General features: G+C 32.2%; 1 protein-coding gene across 1 annotated transcript; it reads left to right on the top strand.

Moving 5' to 3' along the window:
- The first annotated feature begins 579 nt into the window (after positions 1-579).
- LOC129225633 (polycomb group RING finger protein 1-like) lies at positions 580-25,539 on the top strand. Its single transcript, XM_054860099.1, has 8 exons — positions 580-697; positions 863-965; positions 4,719-4,871; positions 13,702-13,764; positions 14,447-14,549; positions 14,683-14,806; positions 18,011-18,091; positions 19,449-25,539. Exons 1-8 carry the CDS (start codon positions 689-691, stop codon positions 19,485-19,487), a joined length of 675 nt encoding a protein of 224 aa, XP_054716074.1. The 5' UTR covers positions 580-688; the 3' UTR covers positions 19,488-25,539.
- The last annotated feature ends 1,694 nt before the right edge of the window (positions 25,540-27,233 follow it).

The following is a 27,233-nucleotide window of genomic DNA, read 5'->3' as shown; positions in this document are numbered from 1 at the left end:
GTAAGCAGGCGTGTGTGTATGTATGCGTGTAGGATATGGACGCAACATGGAGACGGTTTTCGCTAGAGGAGCAGCATCGTAAGGCCGGTCGACGGTGGTGCTGGCAGAGGGAGGCTGCGGGAAAAAAAAATCATAGCACCCCAAAAACAGTCAAGTGAGAACAATAAGCAATCGTAATTGCTAAAAAAAAAATTAATTAAAAAAACAGACCTACTTTGCATAAATATATTAATTTCATAAAGCCAGGGGTGCGCTTGCTCCCTTCTGATCCCCCCCCCACCCCCCAAATGTCGAACCTGCTTCCCATGTCCCATATATGGTCAAGATCGGACCTTATTGTACAGATTATGCATCATTTCGCTAGAGAAAATTCAATCGCAATCAATACCTAAATTTTTATTTTAAAAAATTAAGAATTTAATGGGCTTTATTTGTTTACCTACTCATTTGAGCTAAAGTCTCTCATATAGGGACTCTAATGTGAGCAGCAATGCCAAACAAAGCCTCGTTCCAGACAATTTTCACTTTCTAGTTAATACAGTGAATCGGAAAATATTTGGCAACACGTCATTTTACACTGAAGACGACGATTTTGGAAATTCGGAATGGAATGGAGTCTGCGATGGTAAATAAAGAGATTGCAGCGTATGCTGTCATATTGGTCTTTAAATGTTTTTTGGTCTAGGATATGGAGTTGGTAAGTATGACTGTTTGAAAATGGATCTTGATGTTCGTGCAGTATTTTATTATTTCTTACAATCAGAAAGCTAAGTTTAATGTTACGCCGCTATTGCGGCATATGCGTTATCCGTGTATGTTTTTTCGACAATTGCATTAAGTAACTTTTTCTTCGTACTTTCAGGGGCACAGAGTATGCATACGAGACCTAAACCCTCAAATTGTATGCATCCTCTGTGCTGGTTACTTCATTGATGCGACAACGATCACAGAGTGTCTGCATACATGTAAGTTTTTGTGATTATTGTGTTTGGTACGAGATAGTTTGTGGGGATCTTTCGATATTTGGGAATCTGGCGCGGTCGCCTCATTTTCGGCGTAAATAATTTTATTTTGGTAACCCTGCTGATTTATAGCAACCCTATGTAAATAAATGTTTCCGATCCCTTTGTTTTGATTTCCAAAGAAAAATACCGCTGGCGCAGGCGATGGAGCCAAAAATTGACGCCAATGAAGAAAGATTGCCAGATTCCCAATTATCGAAATATCCCCATCATTATCTATTGGCGACAAATTTCTGGCACCAATGCCAGTGCCAGATATGTTTTTTTCTTTTCATACTGTAAAAAAGAGTTGGGAAATATTTTTTTGCATAGAGGTTTATCACAAAGCAACATGGTAACCAAAATTAAACTATTCAGACCAAGAACTTGACGACCATGCCAATTTCCTAATTATCGAACTATCCCCTTCCATTCATTCAATTTTTAAGCAGGTCTGATCCTGTGGGTGGATCATGCGCATGAAGGATTGTACGAGGGTTCTGCCTTCAGTGGCGGATTTACTAGGGGGCGGTGGGGGTGACGGCCCCCTCCGTGACCGTCACTTTCTAAAACCAATAATATAGAATTGAAGGAATTACTAGCTATCGCTACTAGTTTCAATCAAGTACATTCCACAAATTTGCTTTAAATTAAGTTTAGACTGTTAGTGTAGTCAAGGATGGACAGCGTTACCCACTTTTTCATTTGAACCTAAGCTCGTCCCTCCCCTCTTTTTTGAACTTTAATAATTTTATCTTTCTACATGTGTCTTCCAACCTTTTTCTTCCATGGACTACAACTATACTGGTATGATAATACATTTTGCTATGACTTAGAACAGTGGTTTCCAGCCCTGAGGGTGCGAACCCCCAAAGGGGAGATTTAACACTTCAAGGGAGCATTTAGTATTTGAAGTACAGAATAAAGGAGGCACTTGATTCCCTGCCCCCCCCCCCTCCCCTACATGATGGTTTCGAGGGGAGGAATATGGCTTTTACGGTTTTCCACCGCCACCCCCCTTGAATAGACTAAATCCACCCCTGTCTGCCTTGGGCTTACCATCTAATTAGAATATCTGTTGTGCACCCTAGAGCCCTCAGTCGAGAAAACCCCCATGAGCTGTTGTGCCACTGAGTCGATACTGATTTTTTTATTTTGTTTTACACAATCAAACCAGATAAGACACATGTAGTCTTGGTATTTTCTGGAACAGGTGTATTCAATGTGCCTGCTGCATGGAGAGATGAGGGGTTTCACAAAATCTCTATGGTCAATAGATATAATATAAAAGATAGAGGCTAGGTGATCAGGGAAAATTTTAATTCTTTAAAGGGTGCCCCAAATCGGATAAGTTTGAGGATGGGGGTACAGGGGAAGATAATGAAAGCATCAACATGAAGCAACAACATTCTCAATACATTAATTTGATGAAATATAGTTGACACAAAGCAAAAACAGATCACCTTGTTATCTTTATCTTGAATACCTCGACTTTTACTGATTGGCAAGGGCTCCCATATGGGGGGGGGGGGTAAGTGGGGGTCTCAACCCTCCCCCCTTTGAAATTCGAACTTTCTTGCTTTTAGTACTTTTTTCTTCGCAAAAGTGTAAAAGCATTTCTCCAGCAATTAATGAATAAGTTATTAAAAATGTCAAATTTTAATAATTCTAATCTGTGCTGAAATCGGTTTCTATGGGGGAAAATATCCTGCTAAACCATGGGGAAAATATCTGATCCCCTCATTAAAATTTTGCATATGGGCGCCCTTGCTGATTGGCATCACTTATGAACAGTTATCTATGTTTGTGTGTATGTATAAAGATTAAAGTGGTAAATTTACACACTTTCAAGACTATGCCCTGCGCATGAAATATTTGAGGAGGGGGAGGTGAGCACGCCTGCTTTGCAGATTGATAAGCTTAATTAATTTCAGCTACTAGTGTGAAGATAATCTCGACTTTTATGAATGGTTTCTTACCTCCAGCTCTATTGCGTCTATTCCACACTGGTAATTACTAATAAGTGAAAATAGAGTCTGGTTGTTGTAATGAGCTGTTTGGTATTTACAGGGCCTGATTACTGAATAGACCAACTAGGCCATAGCATAGGGCCCCTGCTATTTAGGGGCCCCCAAATGGTAAAAACTGTTTTAGTCAGTGGCTAGAATTGTTTTATTCAATGGCTTAAATTTATTGCTTGAATACAGAGGGCACCAAAAAATTCTTTGGGGCCTTGGGCCCCCTGATATCTTAATCGGGGCCTGGGTATTTACTTGTAAAAACATGAATGTTTCAAAAACTTTAACCTTGATATTGCATCCCTAAACCCTACTCATAATTCGTGTAATTTCACCAAACATTCTTAGAATAATAAAAAAATTTCGAAACACTGGCGTGATGATTTTATATAAGGACTACTTTTTTTACAAGTTCCTAACCTTTTGTTTTGCTTTTATTAATTTATTTAGTATTTACTAATTTACTAGCTGCGTTGCCTGGCTTTGCACAGAGTACCTCAAAAATAAGTTTTGTCAAGTGACACATGTTCAACAGTTAAGCTTCAATTAGAGAAAAAAAATACTGTAAAATTCTCCATCAAAATAATCATTCTTAAGGAAAGAAAACAGCAAATCAAAAATTCCCGAATAAATTAAACAAAGCCCTCTATAAAAACAACTAAAAGCCTTGATTATCTTCTGCTGGCAGTACAAAAAAAAAAAAAAAGAAAGAAGATAAATTTCCGAATAATAATCAAAAGGGGAAATTTTGACCACAAAACAAAAACAAAATTTTATTTAGTCACAGTTGAGAAAAGGCAACCTTCTGAATGGTTTTATTCACACTAATTTAAAATGAGATGGCTAATTTTAACGAGATCGCGATTTTCCGATATGAAAATATTATTCTATTAAGCTAAAAAATACTTTAAAAATTTTCCCTTTTGATTTTAAACCCTTGGGGTTTTTTTTAATTTGAAGAAATTAATTCAAATTCAGGGCTATTTTTCACTGGCTTTTGAGTGGAACCTAAAGCAAGAAAATCAAATACTTATTTCTAGTAGAAAGGGCCATTTAATGCCACTTTTGGGTCTTAAAATTAAAATTAAAATGGTTCGGTTCTTTTTCGACTTTTAAAAAAAACCCTATGTTCCTTCTCGGGTGCCCAAGAACTTCCTTGCTGAATTTGGTCAAGATCCAACTTAAACTGTGGATATGTATAAGAATTGTATCATAATACACACATACATAAATATTCTGTGCTTATGTAGATAGATTTATGTGTTTCTGGTAGGAGGGTATTCTATTTCATAGTCGCAATTTTCTGTGTGTGTGTGTCCGTGAGGGGAAAAAAGTCCTTTTTCCAGCTTTAATGTTAAAAAAAGTTATAAAATTCAGTTAGCAAACCCTAAAATGACAGCCATTAATATATTGCTATTTTTAAAACAAAATTTTGAAAATTATTTCTCCTCTTTTCTCTAGCTTTTTATAGTATTGTTAAATGTCTACAAATTACTAAATGATTTCTTGTTTTGTTTCTACATACTATATATTAAAATTTTACTTTTATAAATTTATTGTCAGACTGTAATGTTCATTAATAATCATTTATGTATAATTATTTATTATTGAACAAGATTTTACTTGCTGCAAATAATTTTGCTAAACTTTCAATTTTGGTGGCATAATTTGAGCAATTTATTTCTTTTTCTTTTTCCAGTTTGTAAAAGTTGCATAGTAAAATATCTACAGAGCACAAAATATTGTCCAATGTGCAATGTCAAAGTACATGAAACCCAGCCATTGTTAAATTTGAAGATAGACAGGACTCTTCAAGATATCGTCTATAAAGTTGTTCCGGGTCTGTGGGACAGTAAGTTATTTTAAGTATTGACTTTAAAGTACTTGTTCTGCAATGCAAGTTTATTTGCTCTCTGGTGAAAATCATGAGCTGCACTTTGCTACTGTTTCAATAAATTGATGCCCCTGTCTCCATGATGAATATGCTAAAATCATCAGCCTTGCTTCAAAACAGTTGCAGAGACGTTTTATTACTGTTATTTTATTTTATTTTTTATCATTAATTATAATTTTAGTTAACTTTGAAATGAAGCATCTTTTAAAGCCTAACTTAAAGAATTTTTGTTTCATAGGTCCCCCTCCACCCCATTTTTATTTTTTAGATGCCATTTTATTTATTCAAACTTATCTATACTATCTGCAAAAAATACTTTCTTCTGTTCAGATAGTGATAAAAATTTGTGGGATGTGAAAAAAACATAAAAGATTTTTAATTACATGTCAAACTGACATGAACCTGAGCAATTAAAAAGCAAAAAGCAGTTAACTATACGTAAATTTTTAAAAATTATAATTTTTTATTTATGTTGATTTATTTAGGGGCAAGACCGGTCTTCATATTTTTAACAGAAATACAACTCTATTATGATGGTTAGCAACAGGATCTGGGCACAGTTTGACTGATCCTTGATAGTCTACCATTCCCCAATGAAGATCGATGGCCCGCTTAAAACCATCTACCCCCTTGCTCATTAAAGCTTCTTGTGTTGAAACTGTTCTAAGTGCCCACGACCTTATTAATGTAACAATTTTTCCTAATTTCCAGGTTATCCTGAAATTTGAATAGCTTAAAACAATGACCTCCGTTCTGCTTTCCATGCAAAAATTTTACCCTCTAACCCATTCATTTTGATAAAATCAAACAACTAATTCATGTCCCCTCTGACTCTCCTATGCCCCATGCAACACATATTAAAACTTTTAAGGCTGGCATCTCTACATGGTATAAAATGAAGTCTCCAAAAAGCGTCTGTTTGTTTGAACGTGTAAAACTCAAGAACTACCTGGACGATTTCGCTTAAATTCTCAGAATATCTTTCTTTCAGCTCCGGAAAGGTTTGCTGACCAGTTCGAAAAAATTCGATGAGTAGTTCTTTTTTTATTCCAATTTTCACACAATTCCCAAATATGGGGGTAAATAATTGCTTGTTCATATTAATATTATATATTGTTAAAAAGAGTATTATTTTCCCCGTTCTCTGCAATTTGTTTCAATGCTCCAACTTAATTTCTGCAGGAGTTATTGGCATTTTTAACTCGAATTTTTTAAGGCTTAGCTGAAATTTAGGCACTACTTTCTTCATTAAATCTACCAATAAAAACTGAAAGAATTGTCCCACGATTTTCTTTTTGACACCATTCCACTGGAAAAAGCAACATTTTTTACTCCAGATCTTTCTCAACCTATGGTCGAAAAAGTAAGCTTCTATCTCCGAAGGAAAAAAGTTACAAACCGTTTTAAATCAAGTTCCAAAAAATCATATCTCCATTCAAGTTGTTAACCATATTATTTCCTGTTTCCATGGTTATGCTTTTTTGAATTCATTATTTCTTTCCTTCTTTATCATCCTTTTAACTTCTAAAAATCATTTTATTTTATTTTATGTTTCCATTATTACGCTTTTCAAATCTATCTTTCTCATTCTATTAATTTCTTAAAAGTATTTTAATATCTGTGGTCATTGTTTGGAAGGGAAATGTTTCATGATGCTTTTTTTTTTCTTTTATTTAAGCCTGATTGTTAAATGTACATCACTTGACACAATTTTTATTTTCAAGGTAGACCGGGCAAAGCCGTGCAATCCAGCTAGTCATAATCTAAATCTCAAAGTCCCCTTAGTAGTCTAGTAGCCCTTCTTTGAACCCTTTCCAATAAAGAAATATCTTTCTTAAAATAAGCAGTCTAGAACTGAGCAGTAACTCCGAATGAGGTCTTACCAAACTTCTATATAAAGGCAGAAGAACAATCTGAATACTATTAACAATTTTAATTGTAATTTATGAAGAGAAAATAGCACATATAGTCCTACAAATCATATAATGAAATCACTGTACAGTATATTGATCAAATTTTATTTTAGAAACAAATTTTGTTGTTGTTTTGGCAGTGCTGAATGATTTTCATAAGTCTTCCTTCATCTTTATTTATTTATTTATTTTATTAATGGTTGGAGAGTGGTGCAATAATTGAATTTCTCTCCTAAAGTAGTTCTTTCAGTTCATAATTATTTGTAGTTCCTTTATTTTTTCATCACAAAGAAAAAATTTGTGACAGCATTTTTCTGACCAAAAATCCCGGATTGTAGAAAACCCAGAAAAAATTAAAACTTTTAGAAGAATCAGAAACCCTTGTTCATTCTAGTATTGGCAACTGTGAAGCAGTCTTGCGTAATACAGACGAACGCACGAACGGCGTTTGCAGAAAATTTTTGGGTCTGCTAAAATGTTTTTCAAACTGCTAACGTTAATGAAAAGATAATAATTTTTTTTAAAGAGGATTTTTAAAAAGATTCCAGTTTATTTCTGTTAAAGCCTTTCTCCAAAAGTCTTTTAAAGCACATGTGTGAAAAAAATAATGGTTTGGGCAGTTTTCTTCAGTTGGTGAAAAATAAGAACTAACTATTAAAGTATTGTTAAAAAAAAAATGATTTAAAGCACTTATTTTGTCTCTTTCATATTTGAATATAAATTTAATTCTTGATTCACAAGGGTGAATAAGGCAAAATAATTATTTGCAGAAAATTTTTCAGTTAGGATTTGTGTTTGCAGAAAGCTTTTCATTTTATCTAAGTCTGCTGTGAAGTTGAGAAAGACCTAAGTTGTGCTCATTTTTGAGAAATTGTAGATTGTTTTTTGCATAAATAGTGGTAAAGTAGAAGTTGGTAAATTTAATACTTTGTTTAATTTGATATGTTATATTGATCATTAAACTTAATGTTTTTTAATTCAAATCACAAAACAACATAGGGTAATGGCACCAGTTATAGACAAGGCTTCAGTAACAGACAGTCGTAAGTTTGGATTTTGATAATAAAAATTTTAGGCTGGTGAAACTAATGTTGCTGTGGTTCATGAATTAGACCTGGATCTGAAGGGGGTTGAGCATGCATGGAAAGGCTGACGCAATATTATTTCTGATTATTGTTACAGGCACGATTGTGACTACGAAACCACATGTCGTCGCCCCCCTGGGTGGTCGACAACCCCGGGGGGGAAGCAGTGGGGGGAGCCGTTTACTAAAATACTCATAACTCGCGAACAATTTGAGATAAAACACTGAAAAAAGTGGCAATCGACGCAACAAAACAAGGGCTTCATAAAAGCTAAGTATAATTATGGACCTATCTTTGTTAGTTTCTGAGTAAAATTCAATTTTTTGCAAACAAACAAAATTTTTGAATAAAATGCGCAAAACAAACTTTTTTTCACCAAAATAAATTCTAAATCAAAATTGTTTGATTTTTTTTTTCAAATAAAGTCCTAAATATTATTATTCAGTTTGTTAAAACTATTTAAGTACTGTTAACGCGTTGAAAACAAAATGAGAGTAGCAAGCTCGAACACGATTTGCAGTATAGTTCCGGATCTGAAGGGGGGTTTTGAGCATGCATGGAGACCTGACGCAAAATTATTTCTGATTAATGTCACAGGAACTATAGTGATTATGAAACCACATGTCGTCGCCCTCCTGGGTGGTCGACAACCCCGGGGGAGGGGGGAAAGCAGTGGGGGGGGGAGCCGTTTGCTAAAACACTCACAACTCGCGAACTATTTGAAATAAAACACTGAAAATAGCGGCAATCGACGCAACAAAACAAGGGCTTCATAAAAGCTAAATATGACTATGATCATATCTTTGTTAGTTTCTGAGTAAAATTCTATTTGTCACAAGCAAACAAAATTTTGAATAAAATACGCATTTTTTTTTTCAAATTATCAAAATTATTTAAGTGTTTAGGGAACCAATAAAATCTGAAATATCATTATCCAGTTTGTTTAAAATTACTTAATTATTATCAAAGCGTTGAAAAGTGAAATAAAAGCAAGCTCAAAAAGCATTTGAAGTAATTCACAAAAAAAAAAAAAAAGTTTGCAGAATGTACCTTGAAGACTCGACATAAACCAAAGAAAATTTTGTGGCTCTCCTGTTTTGGCGGTTTTATTTCGTAATATTATCAAAACACTGTCCCAGTTAAGTAATTACTTAATTATTTAACCTTTAACGCATTATAGCTGCTTAGTATGGGTCACAATGGCACTTTTTAAAAAATTAAAACATGCAAGTTTTCAAGTACGAAGTAATTACGGAAAGGATAAACTCTCAGGATAACCCTTTTTGCAGATTTTACACCTGAGTTATGAAACATAGTGAGCGAGGCTATTGCCACATAAGCAGCATCAAAATTTCAGTAGAACGTTAATGAAAATGTGAATAGTCTCTTATCCAGAGAAGTCCTGCAATGGCAATGTCTTCAATAGCGACTGCAAAACAGCAAAAGAAAACCAAAAAAACATTTAACCTGGGAAATGTTAGCTGAAAAGTGATGTTAGTACATCTAAAAATCATTCCCATACAATAAGCCCAATGCTAGGTTAGGTTCATCAGAATGGTTCACTGAAGCAAAGCGAGAGGTCCGATTTCGTGAATGTAATTGAAAATGATACTTCTTGCAGCAAAACTCTAGAAGAAGCACCCTATTTTAAGAACAAAGTTCAAGTTATCGATGGAATGAATGAGTCTGGTTCATAATGTCCCAAACACTACTTTCAAATGTAGCAAAGATTTTGCAGGTCTCCAAATAGAAAATAATAAAATTTTCTCTTAGTCAAACTACACTAGTGGACCTTAAACACGATCGGTACATCTCACTGTCGTTTTCATAACTTGAAAACCAGAAGTTCAGGAAAGTCTCCTTCGCTTACAAAACAAATCAGTACGTACCAAACCAGTGGTTTCGTGTCATAACCATTCCTGAAAATAAAAAGAAACCTTTAAAAGTACATTCCAGAGTATGTAATATGTAACATATCCGTTCCTGCATCCAATCAGCTTTTGGTGTCTGGTAACTCTGAAAAGGAAAATGAATATATTATTTAAAATCTGAGAGCCAAGTAATAAATTTCTCTGAAATGCCCGAGTCCAACTAGTACGAAGCACGCAACAGACTCTATCTTCCTGCATATGATTCAGTGCAGAATAGGGGAAAAAGTAACTAATAGTTTATAGATCAGAAACTAATGAATTCTTATTGGCAATCTTTGTTAAAGGATAGAGGTTGCCCTTTCATGTGCTGGTGTTGTGGAAAGGAAAAGAGCCTTAGGATGGCATCTATCTTCAGGAGCACTTACGGAAAAAAAACATCTAAAATTTTACAAGCTTTTGATACATTTTCCGACTGCGATTCAAGATTTAAAATAGGAACAAAAAAGTATGCTTTCTCTTTACCAAAAAAGTCGGAAACTTTTTTGTACACTAGAGTTATCATTAAAACAATATCTGAGTGCTTCAGAATTTCAACTGTACTATTGAATCAATTCCCCTGTACCTTAGCAGTGTCTTTAGATGTAACCAAATTTGGGTTTCACTTTAATGAAAATAAAACAATAAAGCCCCACACCTTATGATGCAGTCAGTGTTACCAGAGAGTTTAATTCCACCCTGCGCAGGCAAGAACTGTAAATAATATTGTAAATGTTTTATTAATAATTCATCTTGCTGTAAATACTGTGCTATTAAGACTAAAGCAAAAACCCATAAACTACAAAATACTCGGAAGAGAACGATTCAACAGAACAATTACAGGTCAACAAAAAAGAGTATGATCCAGCTTTCAGAATTTCTGATATATTAATGCTTTATGTATGCATATTGATATTCTGCAGTTATTTTTTAATACGCATTATTTTACTAATTTTATTTAATTAGTTTTTTTAGAACTCTAGTGTATAATTTTATATTTATATTCGTTTTCATAAAAGCTCAAAGATGCTTCTCATTTTTTATATTTATTTAGAACATATTATTTCTTGTATCATTGTTCTTTGTTGTGTAAATTATAAAAAACAATATCCGCAAAACAATACCTGCAATATTCTTTTGTGCAAATTGAAAATATAAATTAATAGAAATAAATAAAAATTATATTTGAATTGAAACTACTGTGGTCCCGGTTCCCTAGTTCCTCTCACATTTAAAGAGTATATAACAAAATTAAAGCCATAATTGAATACTTTGCAATTAGAATAAGTTTGTAAACTGAAGAATGAACAGTTCGTCATAAGGATAATAAGGCTATTTTTTTCTCCTTAGCATACTTCCGTTTTATTCAATGCGTTAACTTAGGCAGTGCTTGCATTTTCTATTTCTCTTTTTAACGCTCACGTTGGTAATAATTAAGTAGTTTTAAACAAACTGGATAATGATATTTCAGATTTTATTGGTTCCCTAAACAGTTAAATAATTTTGATAATTTGAAGAAAAAAAATGCGTATTTTATTCAAAATTTTGCTTGTTTGTGAAAAATAGAATTTTACTCAGAAACTAACAAAGATATGATCATAGTCATATTTAGCCTTTATGAAGCCCTAGTTTTGTTGCGTCAATTGCCACTTTTTTCAGTGTTTTATTTCAAATAGTTCGCGAGTTATGTGTGTTTTAGCAAACGGCTCCCCCCACTGCTTTCCCCCCACCCCCGGGGTTGTCGACCACCCAGGAGGGCGACGACATGTGGTTTCATAATCACTATAGTGCCTGTGACATTAATCAGAAATAATTTTGCGTCAGGTCTCCATGCATGCTCAAAACCCCCCTTCAGATCCGGAACTATACTGCAAATCGTGTTCGAGCTTGCTACTCTCATTTTGTTTTTCATCGCGTTAACAGTACTTGAATACTTTTAACAAACTGAATAATGATATTTAGGACTTTATTTGAAAAAAAAATCAAACAATTTTGATTTAGAATTTATTTTGGTTAAAAAAAGTTTGTTTTGCGCATTTTATTCAAAAATTTTGCTTGTTTGCAAAAAATGGAATTTTACTCAGAAACCAACAAAGATAGGTCCATAATTATATTTAGCTTTTATGAAGCCCTTGTTTTGTTGCGTCGATTGCCACTTTTTTCAGTGTTTTATCTCAAATAGTTCGCGAGTTATGAGTATTTTAGTAAACGGCTCCCCCCACTGCTTTCCCCCCCTCCCCCGGGGTTGTCGACCACCCAGGGGGGCGACGACATGTGGTTTTGTAATCACCATCGTGCCTCTAACAATAATCAGAAATAATATTGCGTCAGCCTTCCCATGTATGCTCAACCCCCTTCAGATCCTGGACTAAATACGGTGCAACCATCTAGTGTTATTACAGTGAATTTTATGAACCAGTTGGTATTTACAAGGTAGTGGTGGAAGTTTATGAGCAACTACCACAAGGTCAGCTGGTACTTCATGTTCATTCAAATTTAATAAGGCTTTAGTTCCAAAAATTTAGAACTTTTGCACATTTTGAAGAGAAAAAGAGAATTTTGTCCATTACTCATCATTTCCTCATCCTATGTGTTACTTGATGTCATCAGATTTATCGGTGTCTGTTATTGGGGGTCGGACTATTTTTTCAAAATTGAGCAAATAAAATTAGAATTAACTAAAAGTCTAAATGCATCAAAAGGCTCAGAAAATTGAGTTAACCTCAGAGCGATGTCTTAAGTATGTCTGTTACTGGTGCCATTACCTTAAGTTAGTTACAGTGTTGGATTATATTTATCATTACAGTTGTCTCAGAAGTTTTCGTAATGCAGACCAACCAGGGGTGCATAAGAGCAAGGGCGCACACCCACTACCCCCCTAAATATTGTAAAGACCCCCCAAAAGCAAGAGCCCCCCTCAAAAAATAAGAAAAATGTCCCTCAAAACAACCCCCCAAAGCTTTTAATGGTGCAATCTGCATCATGACCCCCCCCCCCCCCCACTCACACACACACCTAGGTTCACTCTCCTGAACCAACACACCCGGGGCACATTGGTCCACTTCACAAAGCTCTGTTAAAAGAAAGTTAATGAATTGAACACTTTCAAACATACCTGGGATGATGAGCAGCATTTAATGAAACTCATGGTGTAAGATCAAACTGCTCATTTAATTTTTTTGATGAGATAGCAAATGAAAGAAAAATAAATTTTTTCTTCTGAAGACTATTTCTACAGCTTGGTTTGCACTAAAAAGTATGAAACGAATAAGTACATGATTTCTTAATTATAGTACTCAAACGTTGCAGATGATCTTTATATCCATTTCAGTTTTTCAATATTTTACTCTTTTTATATACAGTAGAGGACCATTATAACGCCGACCTATATAATGCAATCTTCTATAAACTGCACAACTTTTCAGAAGTAAACAATAGGTTTTGGAAGCTTAAAAAATCCCTCTGTTTTGCTGTTCAAACATAAAAATCGTTAGGCAAATTAAATTTTGAAAGTTTGTACTCATAGTAAACATAAAATACCAGGTGGCTCTTGAAAATGCAACTGTTATGCAAATTATGAAGCTAGCAGAAGTGCAGGATAATGCACTTTCTTTTGATTGTGAAACATATTTATTTGTGAATAACTAATTGTAATATTGGTGCTTTAATACTCATTGCAGATAAAACTCATTTTGAAGTGCTAATATATAGATATATTCTGAGTAATAGTTTCAAAATTTGTGAAATGATCTATATAATGCAAAAACCTGTATAATGCAAAAGCTCTGGTCCCAAGGTGTGCATTATAAGGCACTTCTTCTGTAGTGTGTCTTCTACTGTAGTGCCGTAAAATTGTATTTTAAGAAAACCTTGATTTCTATAGATGAGATGAAGAGAAGGCAAGAATTTGAAAAGATGAGAGGCTTGAAACAGTATGATGGAGAAGGTAACTTTGCCTATATAAATAAAATAGTGTATATGTTATTTTATGTTAAAAAAAAGCAGTGTTTGTATGAAGTTACAAATCCTGCTTACTTGAGATTTTTGCCGAATTTCATAGGGAAGTACTTTGGCACACATGAAAGATCATAGGGAGTTTTGGAGCATTGAGGAAGATTCAAACCATTTTAATTTTTGGACCAAAAACTCATAAAATCGCTCTGCCCATGTGAAGTAGTTGTTATATCATTTCAAATTTAGTACATTGGAAATCCTGTGATAAACGTTTGAATTTTTCCTGTTGTGCCAAAGTTTAAAGCACTTAAATAAAATGAAAAAGGAATTTAGCATTTTAGTTAATTTTTAATTGATTTTTTTTTCTTTTTTTTTTTCATTATGTGTGTAAGATAATTGGCTTAAAAAAATAGCCTAATTAAACTTTTTTTTTACCATTTTGTCCTGAGATTTTTTATTTATTTATTTATTTTTTGTAACCACAAAAAAATTGATAATGATTTTCTTTTGGATTTTAATGAAGAATGTTGTCGTTGTCTTTAATCTAATTGGGACTTTTAGAAGTACTATTGAAGTTATTTAAGGATAGTTGATGCTCATATTAAAAGTTGAATTTATTTATTACCAAGCATAAATTTTATATCTGATAATAAATTTTTGCAATATTTTTATAGAATCTGCTGATGGATTGGTTGATGATGGTGATGATTCTTCTGCATCCACTCAACACTATTTTATGCGTGATGAGCTAATTCACATTTGTTTACAACCTCTTGAGTAAGACTTGTTTTTGAACTATCTAAATGTTGACATATGTATTTTTAATTTCATTAAAAAGTATATTAATATTTATTTTAAATCACTTTGTTCATAATGTAAAATTGTATTACTTATTTACTTTACTTTAAAGAAGTGGCTTCCACTCTAAAGGACCAAAGTTCCCAGAAAAGAAATTTGTTAGATGTTCAGTTAGAGCACAAGCCTTTCATCTGAAAAAGTTAATAAGGAAAATTTGGCCAGTTTCCACTAATGAGGTATGTTGCTTTTGAATGCTACTGATTAATTTTTGACAGTTATTTTAAATTTGAAATATATTGATTTGTGTACATTGTGTGTTGTTTGCTCATCGTTAAAACTTTTGAATATTTTTTGTAGAAGCTCATTTTAATTTTGTTTCTGAAACCAAATATGAAACACCCAAAATGCAAATTAACTTTTGAACTTAGTTCATATTTTCTTGCTTTATGCAATTTCTGATTGTAAAGTTATTTTCTTTAAATTCAACTAACTCTTACAGGTCGAATTTTTCTTTAAAAAGTTCCTTATTAATTTCGTCATTGTCATTAAGAAGAGAATAAATGAATTTTATTTCACTTTTGTGTTTGATCGTTGTGTGTATTTAAACTGAACAAGTTATAAATTTTGAAAATATTAATGTCTGTCTATTGATTTAAACATATCTTTCAGCTATATTGATGTTGTTATATTTACGTTAAACATGCAATAATTTCTCAATAATTTATTGTGTTCTATAGATAATTTATATTATAAGTACACATGATGCAGAAAGGTTAAGGTATGTTCAAAAAAAGTATTAATTTTGCACACATGTCTCTTATATCTATACAGCTTTAGTAAATATTTAAAAAGTAATTAGCGCTTGCCTTAGGTTCTTAACAATTTTCTCCTTAAGTATTTTGTTGCTTCAAAAGTTGAGTTTCTCTACTTTAAAAGAGATTTTGAGAGAACTTTGACAGGATATTTTTCATGACAGATTTTTTTTTTTGAGTTAGTTAAAATAATTATTCTTTGTTTAGGTTTCCCAAACTTTTTTTTAAACGTTAATACTGAAATCTATCTAAATTAATTTTTTTTAATGCTCATTAAAATAATCAAGTAAATGAAATAAACCGAATATAATAAAAATTCAGTCTACCTGTGTAGCTTTTAGAAGTATCTACATAAAAGAGCAAAATTGTTCAAACACGTTGAGGGGAATTTCTGGTCTTCATAATGACAGATATTACACATATAATAGTTATTTTGCTTCTTTATGAATTGTTTTCAGTCTGCAGTGATTCTAAAAATACTCATGTTGCCAAGATAGTGGCTTTTTTCAAGTGGGCTTGCCCAAAAAACCTAAATGTGATTTTTCGACATGGACACAGTTTGACGAACCCTGCTTGAAAATATGTGTGAGGGCTTTTCATTTCGACCCACATCATGTCTTACTTGTGGACTCGGCAGTAATGCAAATACAAAACCATCAACCAGCAACAGGTTCTGGACCCAGCTAGGCAAGTCCTGATCAATTGATCAATCCCCAGTAAAAATCAATAGCCTTCTGAAAGCTATCCGCTCCCTTGCTGGTTGCAGCTTTTTCCCATAAGCTGTTCCAAGTGCCTGAAACCCTACTGAAACATTAGTTTATACTCATTTCTAAACTAACCTGTGATTTGAGTATATTTAAACGATGGTCTCTTGTCCTTCTATACAAAAATGTAACCCATCATTATTTTTAACCAGTTATAACCAGGGTGGCGACAGATCAGGGAGATCAGGGAAAAGTCAGGGAACTTTATTAATCAGGGAAAAGTCAGGGAAATATCAGGGAATTTTGAAAAAATAACACAAAATCAGGGAAAATTGATTTTATGAAGGAAAAAAAATTTTTTTTGCTTTACAAAATTAAGTATTTTAATTCCCTACGCATTTTCCGCCAATTATCTGCTCAAAAAAAAGTAAAATTAATGAGGTGTGATTATACACTGCCGCATATTTGTGCATTTTTTTCCCTCAACGTCAAAGTATTGAATCTTACTTATTCCCCACAGGATGAACTTCCTAAGATTGTTTCTGTGTCTGTTAGGTTGTTTATTTTACCTAGCTTAAAATTTCCTTTTACGCTTTCAATGCTACGTAAAATAAACAACCATACAGGCAAAGAGGAAGCCTTCATTAATGCCTTAGCTCCTTTGCCTTTATTCCATTGTCTCGAAGTAATTAGCATACTGTAATCAGAATTTCAAGAAGAAATCTTTGGTTTTTGAATTAATACTATAAAAGCTTAAAAATTATTACTTCTTCCTGTTTTTAATTTGATTGATAAAATTGAACTTTCAATAAAAAAACTTTGTTTTTTGCCGTTATATTATTTGTTATCACCGCAGATTATAAAGGTTTTCTTTTCTTCGGACTTAAGTGATTCTTTTATTTTATAACCAAGTTGTATTCTTTTATATATTTTGAAATTAACTAACTGCTTTTTTATTTCTTTTTCCCCCCTTGCATTTCAAAGTTGTTTGTTACAAAAGCGATGTAAGATTTTTTTTTCATTACATACTGAAATCATTTGAAATAGAGTTAGCTAAGTAACTTAAGTAAATATCTTTATTTTTTTTATTGTTAAAATGCTGTATTCATTCATTAAAATCTATGTTCTTGATTAGTGAAAAGCTCCATATGAATGGATGTCAAATGGTTTCATCTGTTTTGCATAAATATGTCAATTAGTTATATAAGAATAACTACATTACTTCTATTATTTCACTATTGCTTGTTATTCTTGCAACAATTATTATACTGTTTGAAAATTTAGTTCAAAATAATTTCAATTACTTTTTAGTTCTATCATAAATACACATATGTTTTTAAGAGTGATTTTAATAGTTTCTTAAAATTCTTATGCTAAGTGGTTTCTGGAAGTAAAGTTTTTTTTTTTAATTCTCTATAATCTTTCCATTGTAGAAAAATTTAATACTCTATTTTGTAGGGTTTCCCCCCCCCCCCCCCAAAAAATGACTTGATATGTTTTTTTTAACCATTTTATTAAAAAAGTAGCATTTTTTTAAAATATACCTTTAGTTCAACAACTTTACACAACTTAAAACGTTTAAAATACTGCATTTTATACAAACATACAATGGATTTCAAGTAGAGCAAAGAACGAAAACCATTATCATTGGTAACGTAAATCAGGGAAATTTGGTGAACTTAATCAGGGAAATCAGGGAAAAGTCAGGGAACTTTTTTTCACAGTTCCTGTCGCCACCCTGATAACTGAATCTTGTCCTCTAACTCTTTGTTACTCAAGACCACACATATCCGAATACCAACCTTGTTTGTACCAAGTACCTGGTGCTGGTCGTTGTTTGTTTTGAATAAGTTGATAATTTAGATACACATGCTTCTCTGTATATGAGAGTATATAGTAAAATTCTTGAATTCTTTTTTTATAGATGATTATCATGTGCAATGGTGAAGTGATTCCTGATAATCATTGCCTAAAAAGGATATGGTTATCACATGGTAAAGAAGTTGTAAGTATAAGTATTATTGAGCATGACAAAAAATCTTATGTCTTGTTTATATTTCTATAAGTATTTAAGAACAGTGTTAGGAATTAAAGTTTGAATACAGGTATCATAATGATGTCTGATTAAACTCCCCGTGCATCAAAATAAGACAGGGTTAATATGATTCTTCAAAACTCCTACAATATCGCTTCATTTAGGATATTTTTTGTAAGGCTCTTCAAACTCCTTTTTTATTTTAAGACTACATAAACATAATCTCCCTCTGTGACGGTCGTTCAAAACATATCAATTTTTTTACTTTTCTTATCAAAAAAGTTATACAACCCTTATTACATCTCAGAACCTCCCCTTTTATTTAACAGCACTAAAGATGTAGTCCAAAATTGGGTTTTTGAAACTACAATTTCAAAAAATTCCAGGGGCGTGTTCCAGATCTTATTCTTTGTCATCAAAGATGACCTACAATAGCATTTTGAGAACTTCAATTTAAAAAAAAAATTCTGGAGGGAATTCCTGGACCACCCTTTATCATCAAAGATTCCATAAAATTTTGTTTTTTAAACCACAGGCTTTGGAACCCTTCCCCCTAGTGTTACCCTAGAGAGCCTGTAAATGTGTTTCTAATCCAGATTTCAGAATATTTCTGTGGTAAGGTAGGTTCCCAGACTTCCCCTCTCCCTAACAGCACCAAAGATCACCTAAAATTGCATTTTTGAAACATCATCTTTAAAAAATTCCGAAAGGGTTGTTCAAATTCCATCTTTATTCCTTATTTCATCAAAAATGGTCAACAGTTGCATTTTTTAGGACTTCAAAAAGTTCCTGGGAAAGATAACTTGACTCCCATCTTGTTCTGGCATTCCTCACAATTGGGACATCCTTACGATTGCATTTTTAAGACTTCAAATTAGAAAATTTCATGAAGGGTTTCTGAACCTCCCTTCCCCTAGCATCACCAAAGAACATCTAATACTGCATTTTTTGAACTACAATTTTGAAAAAATTCCAGGGGAGAACACCTGACCCCTTGTTTTTTGGCAGATATTTTACTTACATTCAAGCTCATGTTGCTAATAATTCTCCGTGCTCATAAACCAGAAGCTAGATCTGCTTTTTTTCTCTCTCTTCATATATGTATATATGTAAAGATAGAAAAAATAATGGGGGGTCTTTTCAACATTGAAGCAGCTCTAGTCCATGCATAAGATATGTAATTCTTTTCCATGAGAATTTTATTTAGAGTGTCCCCCAAATTATTTTTTTAGAAAAGAAAAAAGTGATGTGATTTCTCTGTTTCACTGTTCTACATTTTTGTTCAATTACTATCCAGGAGTATGAATGTTTCATTAATTCTTTACAGAGTCCGCCTTTGAAGTTACAGTTCTTGGTCACGACTTAAAGTCTGTTTTGGTGCCTTTTATAATAACTGCTGTGAAAGAGTATCTTATAAAAAAGCACATGTAGAAAGGAGAAAAATATTTTTTCAAGATAGAGATATGTAAAAATATTTGTTTGTCAAATGGATATGTATAGATCTGTTTTCGTTCATATTTTTTTACTTTCTGTATAAATGAAAACATTAGCATTCTGTTCCATCATAAAAAGTGCAAAACTAGTCCAGTAACAATCTATGAACTCAACTGCGCTATTAAAGCAAACGTATACGTTAAAAGTTGCAATGAAAAAAAATTAAATCTTTGAAAGTTTATTTTATTCTTTACCTAATTTGAAATTTTCTATCGTGTGTTTAAAATCTTAAATAATTATTTTAAAGTATTAAAACTATAATTTTAGATCTAAATTTTTATTTTGAAGGAAGGTTGAGCTTGAAAAAAGCGTACCGAATTCTTTCCTACATTTGTAAATATGATATGGCTTCCATGTTGTCAAGTGTGATGTTAAGTCATAAGACTAATTCTATTATTATTATCTTTGTTAAATTATTTTGGCTTAGTGTATATATTATTCCATTAGCTTTTGTTAATGCTGTGTGAATCTTTTTTATTTAGTTCATTTAAATTTCAAATGTTTAAATTTATTGACCAGTTTTGTCCTATAAATGTCTATAATTTATACCCATGCACAATGGAACTTCAAAGATAATTTATTTTAATTTTCGTTTTATTGCTGACTAAATGTGCAAACTTGTATATTTGTAGAGGATTAAACTTGAAAATGTTTCTCAAACAAAAAATTTTGTGCAATAAGTGTTGTTATGTATGTATGCATTACAGAAAGATTTTAAACTGCTCCTCAAGTAAAAAGTGATCTGCTTAATATTTGCCTTAAATCCCTCTTTAGCGTGCTCTTGTTAAATGCAATCAAGTTTTTAGTGATAAATGTTTTAAAATAGCTCCTTTGATTTTAAACTTTTTTCCTCTTCATATATTTAGTTATGTTTGTGTTTTACATACTGGGCAATTCCATGGTGTCGGACGTAAAAAATGAAGAAAAATTTCTCAGTTTTTATTCCAGTTACCAAACATAAACTGTTCAAAAATGATGTTAGTTTTTCAAAATAGATCCCTAAAGTATAAATTAAAAAAATTTAAAGAGTTGGTGTTGGACGTAAACACTCAAATAGTAAAATTGATGGTTCACTTAAAAATTATTAAAAGTCTGTGAATTGGCTTACATTTTAATTTTAAAAACAGCATAATTCTAAAGTACACTTATGATTGAAGCATATTTCAGTTTTCAAATGATATTATAAAGAATAAAATTATTTAAAAAAATATTTTAAGCTTGGTGTCGGACATAAATTGTTCATATTGGATGTAAACTATTGCTCTTAAATGTAAATACATAACAATGATTACAGTTATAAATATGTAAATTATAGTTTACATATACTGAAACAAAATTTACCAAGTAAATTCAAAAGTAGGGTTGATTGGGGGAAATGGTACACTGGGGTAATTGGGTCTCACCCCCAAAAACTGAAATATCCATATGATTTTTATACTTTTTTACATTGATCATGCCATGGTTCATCATAGTGATTAGTTTTGCATACATTTGGGTTACGTGGAATTTTTTTTTCTAGTTCAGAGAACTTAGTCAACAAAAAAAAATCTGAAAATTTTTTGGTGAGTTTAAGCAGCATTTTTCAAAGAAGTGTTTCCCGGTTAGCATTTATTTTTTTTTTATGATCATTAAACATTCATGTACGTACAGTTTAACTTAAGTGCATACTGCAATCAGAATTTTTGAGTAAAATATTATTAAAAACTGTTTTAAAGGAGGGGCCCCACTTACCCCGTAAAATTTCGCTATAAGACATCCCCGCACTGTGGGGTAAATGGTTCCCCCCCTAACAGTGAGGATTTTAAAATCAAAAGCAGCTTTGATGAAATATTTGTATTAGTGAAATACAAGACAACTATGATGACTTAGTGGGAATTGATAGTTCAGCTACAAAAGCTGGTGATTAGTTATTTGTGAAACTTACCTGGAAGAAAACCATCAAGATTTATATGGGTTGAATGTTGATAATGGTTCTTCCTTAGCCAACTTTACATAGACGCAGTCATTTAGTGTTTCCAATTTCTTTTTCCACTTATAGTTTTCAAATTTGCCAAAATTGATCTTAATCAACTGGATTACATTCATTCAACACATCTTTTCTCAAAAGGGGTCCTACTTACCCCTATCAACCCTAAATGTGTATACAATAAATTCACTAAGTTGTTTTTTATGCATGTTTCACTTTAACTTTGAAATTAAAGGCGAAAAAAGGAGAAACACAGTTGAAAACATATGTTGTTTAAAGGAATGTAACAGTGTCGGACGTAAAAAATTTTTTACGTCCAACACCTAGATTTGAGTAAAAAATATTCACTTGTTACAAAATGAAAATAGGTTACATCAAAGAAATTGAAATTCTTACTTTGTACCCAAAAATACATGTATGTAGCTTTAAAATTATTGGCTCAGCATAACTAACTGCACATTTTGGTGTCGGACGTAAAACACTTATTATACCATAGAGGAATTCTTTTACAAATAAAAATGAATTATATTTTGACACATTTTTGTAACATCACCAGTAACACATTGTATCTTTAAATGGTTATTCATATCAATTCATAATATTAGTATGTATTTTTTGGAAAAAACAGATTTTCTTTGAGAGTCACCAAATATGGTTTGAAAATACTCAAGATGTTGACCTTGGTTTAACCTGCTGTAACTTATTTATAACTGAAGTGATCAAATCTTAGACAGGCATTTCAAAATATACAACTCTTTACCTTTAAAATGACACCTCATTTGTTTCAAAATTTTAATTTTGAAAATTTAATTATCTGGTTGACCTTATCATGGAATTGCCCTACTTCTCTTTTTTTTAAACATGTGCCCAAGTATGTTCTAAACTGTAATGTTATAATATCATGTATTTAAAAGAATCTTTACTTAGTTGTTTTAATGAAAGGTATTTAAAATATCTTGGATTTTAAACCCAAGATTTTCTCTTTGGGAGATTAGGTTTCTCTCAAAAATGATAATTTTGAGAGAAATTAATTTATATATATAAAAAAGGGAACCACATAATAATTTAGTGGTAATGAACAACATTTTATTTTAAATTATTTTTCGTTTTTCTTGTTGCTGATGTTTATGAATTTGGTATATTAGAGTTTATTATTTGATTTTAAAAGGCAAAAAATAAGGAAATTAAACAGAAAAAATAAGTTTGATTTTGAGTCGAAGGGAATTTTGTCAACATGCATCAATGTATATATGTATGCTTTAAAATGTTTGAGTGTTAAATTTTAAGTTTTTCTTTAACTGTTATTATTTATCCCCTAGTGTGAAATGCACTATATTTATGATTTCAAATGTATTACAGGCAAAATGCAATCTGTTTTGGGATCCTGTATATCAAATAATTTCGATATGGAAAGTGCAATTAGGTCATATCGTCCGTAAAAGGACGTTAGTTTGTTATTGTTGAATTATTTTGAAATTTTAATTCAGGAAATTAAATTTAGTTGAATGTTAAGGTATGATTACAGATAATTAACTGACCGTGGATATAATTCAAAAGTGATGCACTATTGATCTATAAAATATTTGAAATTGAGTGTTTATCATAATTTTAGCTATTGAAAATTATTGTAATGTGCTTTTTTGAATATGCATATGTTTTTTGTTTTTGGTTTAAAAACTGTGTATATTTATTAAAAATTCACAACTTTTTGTTTAAATCTGACGGTATAAGCTATGTTTAATATCCTTTCTCATTTCAATTGCTGGAACTCTGTGGGCATTCTAGAATTCCGTTCCTGGATAAAACCATTTTTCACCCCCTTTGAAATGTTACTATACTTACATGAAAGCAAACCATGTATGTTTTGAAAAAAAAATAGTTAGTATTCCAATCATAATCCTGGAAAAAAAAAGTTGTAATGTATGTAAAAATCCATTAGCGTACTTAAGTTGATTACTTTCTAATTTTGAACCAATAATATTTTTTAAAGAAAAAAGCTTTTAATTACTTGAGGTTCAATTGTTGCAATAAGATAATAGCATAAAATTTGTAAAGCATTTACTAACTCCTGAAAAAAAAATTGAATGACCCAAGTTTTTACATTTTTTCAGGAAAAAACTTGTATTTATTTGAGGTTCAACTATTGCATTTTTTTTTAATAGCAACGAATTTGCGAAATACTAGGCATTTGCGAAAAACATTCAATATGAATGATGAATTGCTTTTCATGCATATTTTATTTTTATGTCTTAAACTGAATCCAACATTTAAGTAACTAACGGACGCCCTGACGGGAGACCATTGTGACCTGCCAAAAAATTACTTATTCGACAAATTTTGTCTGATAATTCGGTAAATTTGGAGACTGTATTATAATATTATTGCAGTTATTGCTATTATTTTATTTATTTTTAAGTGCCTACAGTGTCTTTTCATCAGATGTGGGTATGTACATGGACGTATTTTGTGATCCAGTAATATTAGGAGTTTCATTTGATAAAGTAATATCCTCCCTCCTAAAAGTTCAAGCTCAGGGCTTCCCGGTAAACAGATCTTTAATTGCAGTTATCTGAATAATTGATGCATCATAACTAAGATGGAGGCAGAACTTATCCCAAGAACACCAAGTAGGTACTGATTTTTCTCCCAGTTTACATGTTTTTCTTTTCAAAGAAATAAAAGAAAGAAGCAATTAGTGAAGAAAAATGAACATGAAAGAAAGCGAGGTTGCAAGACATACAAAATGTTCTTGTTATTAATCCCCCCCCCCCCCCCCACCTTAGTCTTGACACCTATTTACAGGTGCTTTGTGTTTAGATTCACACGATATATGAGACTAATTTACATCGTTGATCGTTGTAAGAATCTCTCGGAGTGGTGCAAGGAAACTTATAATTCTACTTTGCTACTCATTCATTTCTAACCAGACGTTTTCATTTGAAGTTGCAAAATTAATTGATTTGTGTAGAACCAAAATATTGAAAATGCTTTGGTTAAAGAATAGCCCCAAATTTGGAGATAAACATTTTGAAAAGAGTTTAAATAGAATGTAAGGAGTGAAGTTGAGATAGAAAAGTATAACTTTTTTGGTGCCTCCCCCCCCCCCACCGAAGAAATATGGTGCTCCCTCTCAAATACTATGTAGCCCCCCTCCCCCCTAAAATTTTCAATGCTATAATCTGCACCTCGAGTCCCTCACCTCTGGGCCAACTTATAGAAGAAAAATCTGTTTTTGGAGTGTTTTCATATGAATAAGATTCGTTTCAGCAATTGCAATTTTGCCAATTGTTACTTCTATTCTGGACCAATAGCACTATCAATTTGCTTTTAGTTGATTGTAAACGTATTACATTCAATATCTTTTTTAATAGGTTTTAATATTCACTGTGTATAAAATTCACATATCCAAAATTATGCTTTATGAGCCATCTACAGTGTTTTCTTTTTTTCCTTAACAATCTTTTTATTATTGAGTTTTATGAGAAGGATTTTTTATTTTGATCCGTACGCTTTGCAAGTGGTATCTTATTCTATGCTTCGAATAATGTTGTGAAAACTATGTCAATATAATTTCACTTTTAATTAGCAATTTTTCAATTCAGTATGGTGAGTTTTGAATATTTTAATGCTAAAAATCTTCAGAAATAACATGGCATTTGCATCTCTTGTTAAAATATTTTGAGATCTTATATTATAATTTCAGGCATAAAGGATAATGCAATATCTGTGCAGAAGAAATATTGTTAGCTAACGCAATCTTCTGAAATGTTATATATATTTGTGACGGATGTCAATTGAGATTGGTGTTGTGATCCCTGTGTCACATATGTGTGTTTATTCCATGCATTTTTGAAAACATTTATGTCGATTGTTTCTAGGAGAAACCTTTTGTTTTTATGAAATTTTATGTATAAAAAAAGTTTCGATACAGCATATGTACTTAATAAAAAATTTTATGAAGAAATGTGTATTTTGCTGTTTTTAAGTGACATAAAAATGCATTTGCCTATGGCATCTTTTTATTTATCCATTTACTGTAGAATCATTTCATAATACTTTGAGGAAAATACATGATGAGTCATTTTCTTCCCCACCCCCCACCCTCCTACTCACCAGGTTTCCCCGTGCCTATCACTACATGTGGTTAACCCTGAATACAGCTGTTAGTTTTTATCCAGACCAGGAGCCAAATAACCCCTGATCCAGCTCCCTAGAGGTATTGATTTGCAATGGGAAGTTAGCGACCGAATAACCATGGCAGATTTGACATGCCCCAGTCACCATCAGCAAACATGAAGAATCTTGCAACAGCTGCTATTGAACTTGGGACTCTCCAATGGCAATTTCAACTCTTGACCAATCAGGCCACCTTGGAATTGCCCCCCCCCCCCCCCCCACCACACACACTGTATGATCCATTAGTATTGGATAAGACATAAGCCATCTTGGAAGTTTTGAAATTGATGGGGGTTTTTGGCATGTATAAACCCATGGGCAGGTTCTAAAAACAGTGCGCTTTGTTCAAGAGCCCCGCAAGACCTAGAGTCACCACTACTGGCAAGATTTTTTTTTCTTTCTTAACCCCCCCCCCCCCCATTCAATGAAATATTCACTAACTGTACAGCTTACTAACCATACCTAATATAACAGGCCCTCTATTGATCAAAATATGATTTCTGCCATATTTGAAAAGTAATAAAGTACATATATAATTAACTTTTAATAGTAAATTAAAACTTTTGATTTCTAATAAAAAAATAAGAGTTGAAGAAACTTTTTCTACATTTATAACATATTCCTCTTTTTATTTCTCTATTATTTTCTTTTGTATCTTTTATGCATTTCCAGTCCTTTAAGTCCAAATGAAATTTCTTGTGCTGCTTGAGCAGCCCCATGCAGTACAGGTTGGCTCTCAGGATGTTCCGATTTCTATATAAACGCTTTAATAATGGGGTACCACTTTAAAAACATCAAGGTATTCCGTTTTTTAATTGTTTCTTTTTTTTTAAATCTGTTAATGAAAATATTACTAATGAAAAAGTATACTTGTTTTCCCCATTTGATTTAAAACAGCTTAAAGATGAAAATTTTCATAATGTCGAAAGAAAAACATATTTGAACATAATTCTATGTTAAGAAAACCATGTTGAGGTTTATTACATAGACTGACGTCAAAGTACGTCAGTGTTGCAATATTTTTCTTCCGACATTAAAAAAGTTTTTCGATGCTTACAAAAGTTCTCTATTTTTCTCCTAAATTGCATTTTTATAAGAAAAATAATAGATAAGCGCTTTTATTTCTTGTTAACTCGTTAAAAACGTCAAAACAAGAAGTAAAAGTGACTTTTAAAATAAAGCTGGTGAAAATACATATACTTTTTGACAGAATGTTTTTCAAAATTGGGATTCAAACGTCGGTCTATGCCGGTCCTACATCGAGCTATATTTTTATGCTATTTGGTTCAAGTCTAGAACTATAATCTAAATCTGAAAATCCCAAACGCCCTCCTTTGAACCCTTTCGAATTAAGAAATGTCTTTCTTGGTATTAGAATGAAAACTTGGCACTCAAAGTGAGGCCCTACGCCAGACTTCTGTGTATAAGTTTGAGGGCGTAATAAGAAACAAAAGGCGCACAGGTTCGAGGACACAA

This window comes from Uloborus diversus, chromosome 7 (assembly GCF_026930045.1).
Source record: "Uloborus diversus isolate 005 chromosome 7, Udiv.v.3.1, whole genome shotgun sequence".
Lineage (NCBI taxonomy): Eukaryota > Metazoa > Arthropoda > Arachnida > Araneae > Uloboridae > Uloborus > Uloborus diversus.
The sequence above is the reverse complement of the archived record's forward strand: the minus strand, read 5'-3'. Positions and strand labels throughout refer to the sequence as shown.

What these genes read in the sequence shown, in the direction of transcription:
- LOC129225633 (XM_054860099.1), top strand. An exon ending in ATTTGTTTACAACCTCTTGA is followed by an intron (nt 14,550 to 14,682) that starts GTAAGACTTGTT and finishes TTTACTTTAAAG; the next exon opens with AAGTGGCTTCCACTCTAAAG. An exon ending in GGCCAGTTTCCACTAATGAG is followed by an intron (nt 14,807 to 18,010) that starts GTATGTTGCTTT and finishes CTTTTTTTATAG; the next exon opens with ATGATTATCATGTGCAATGG.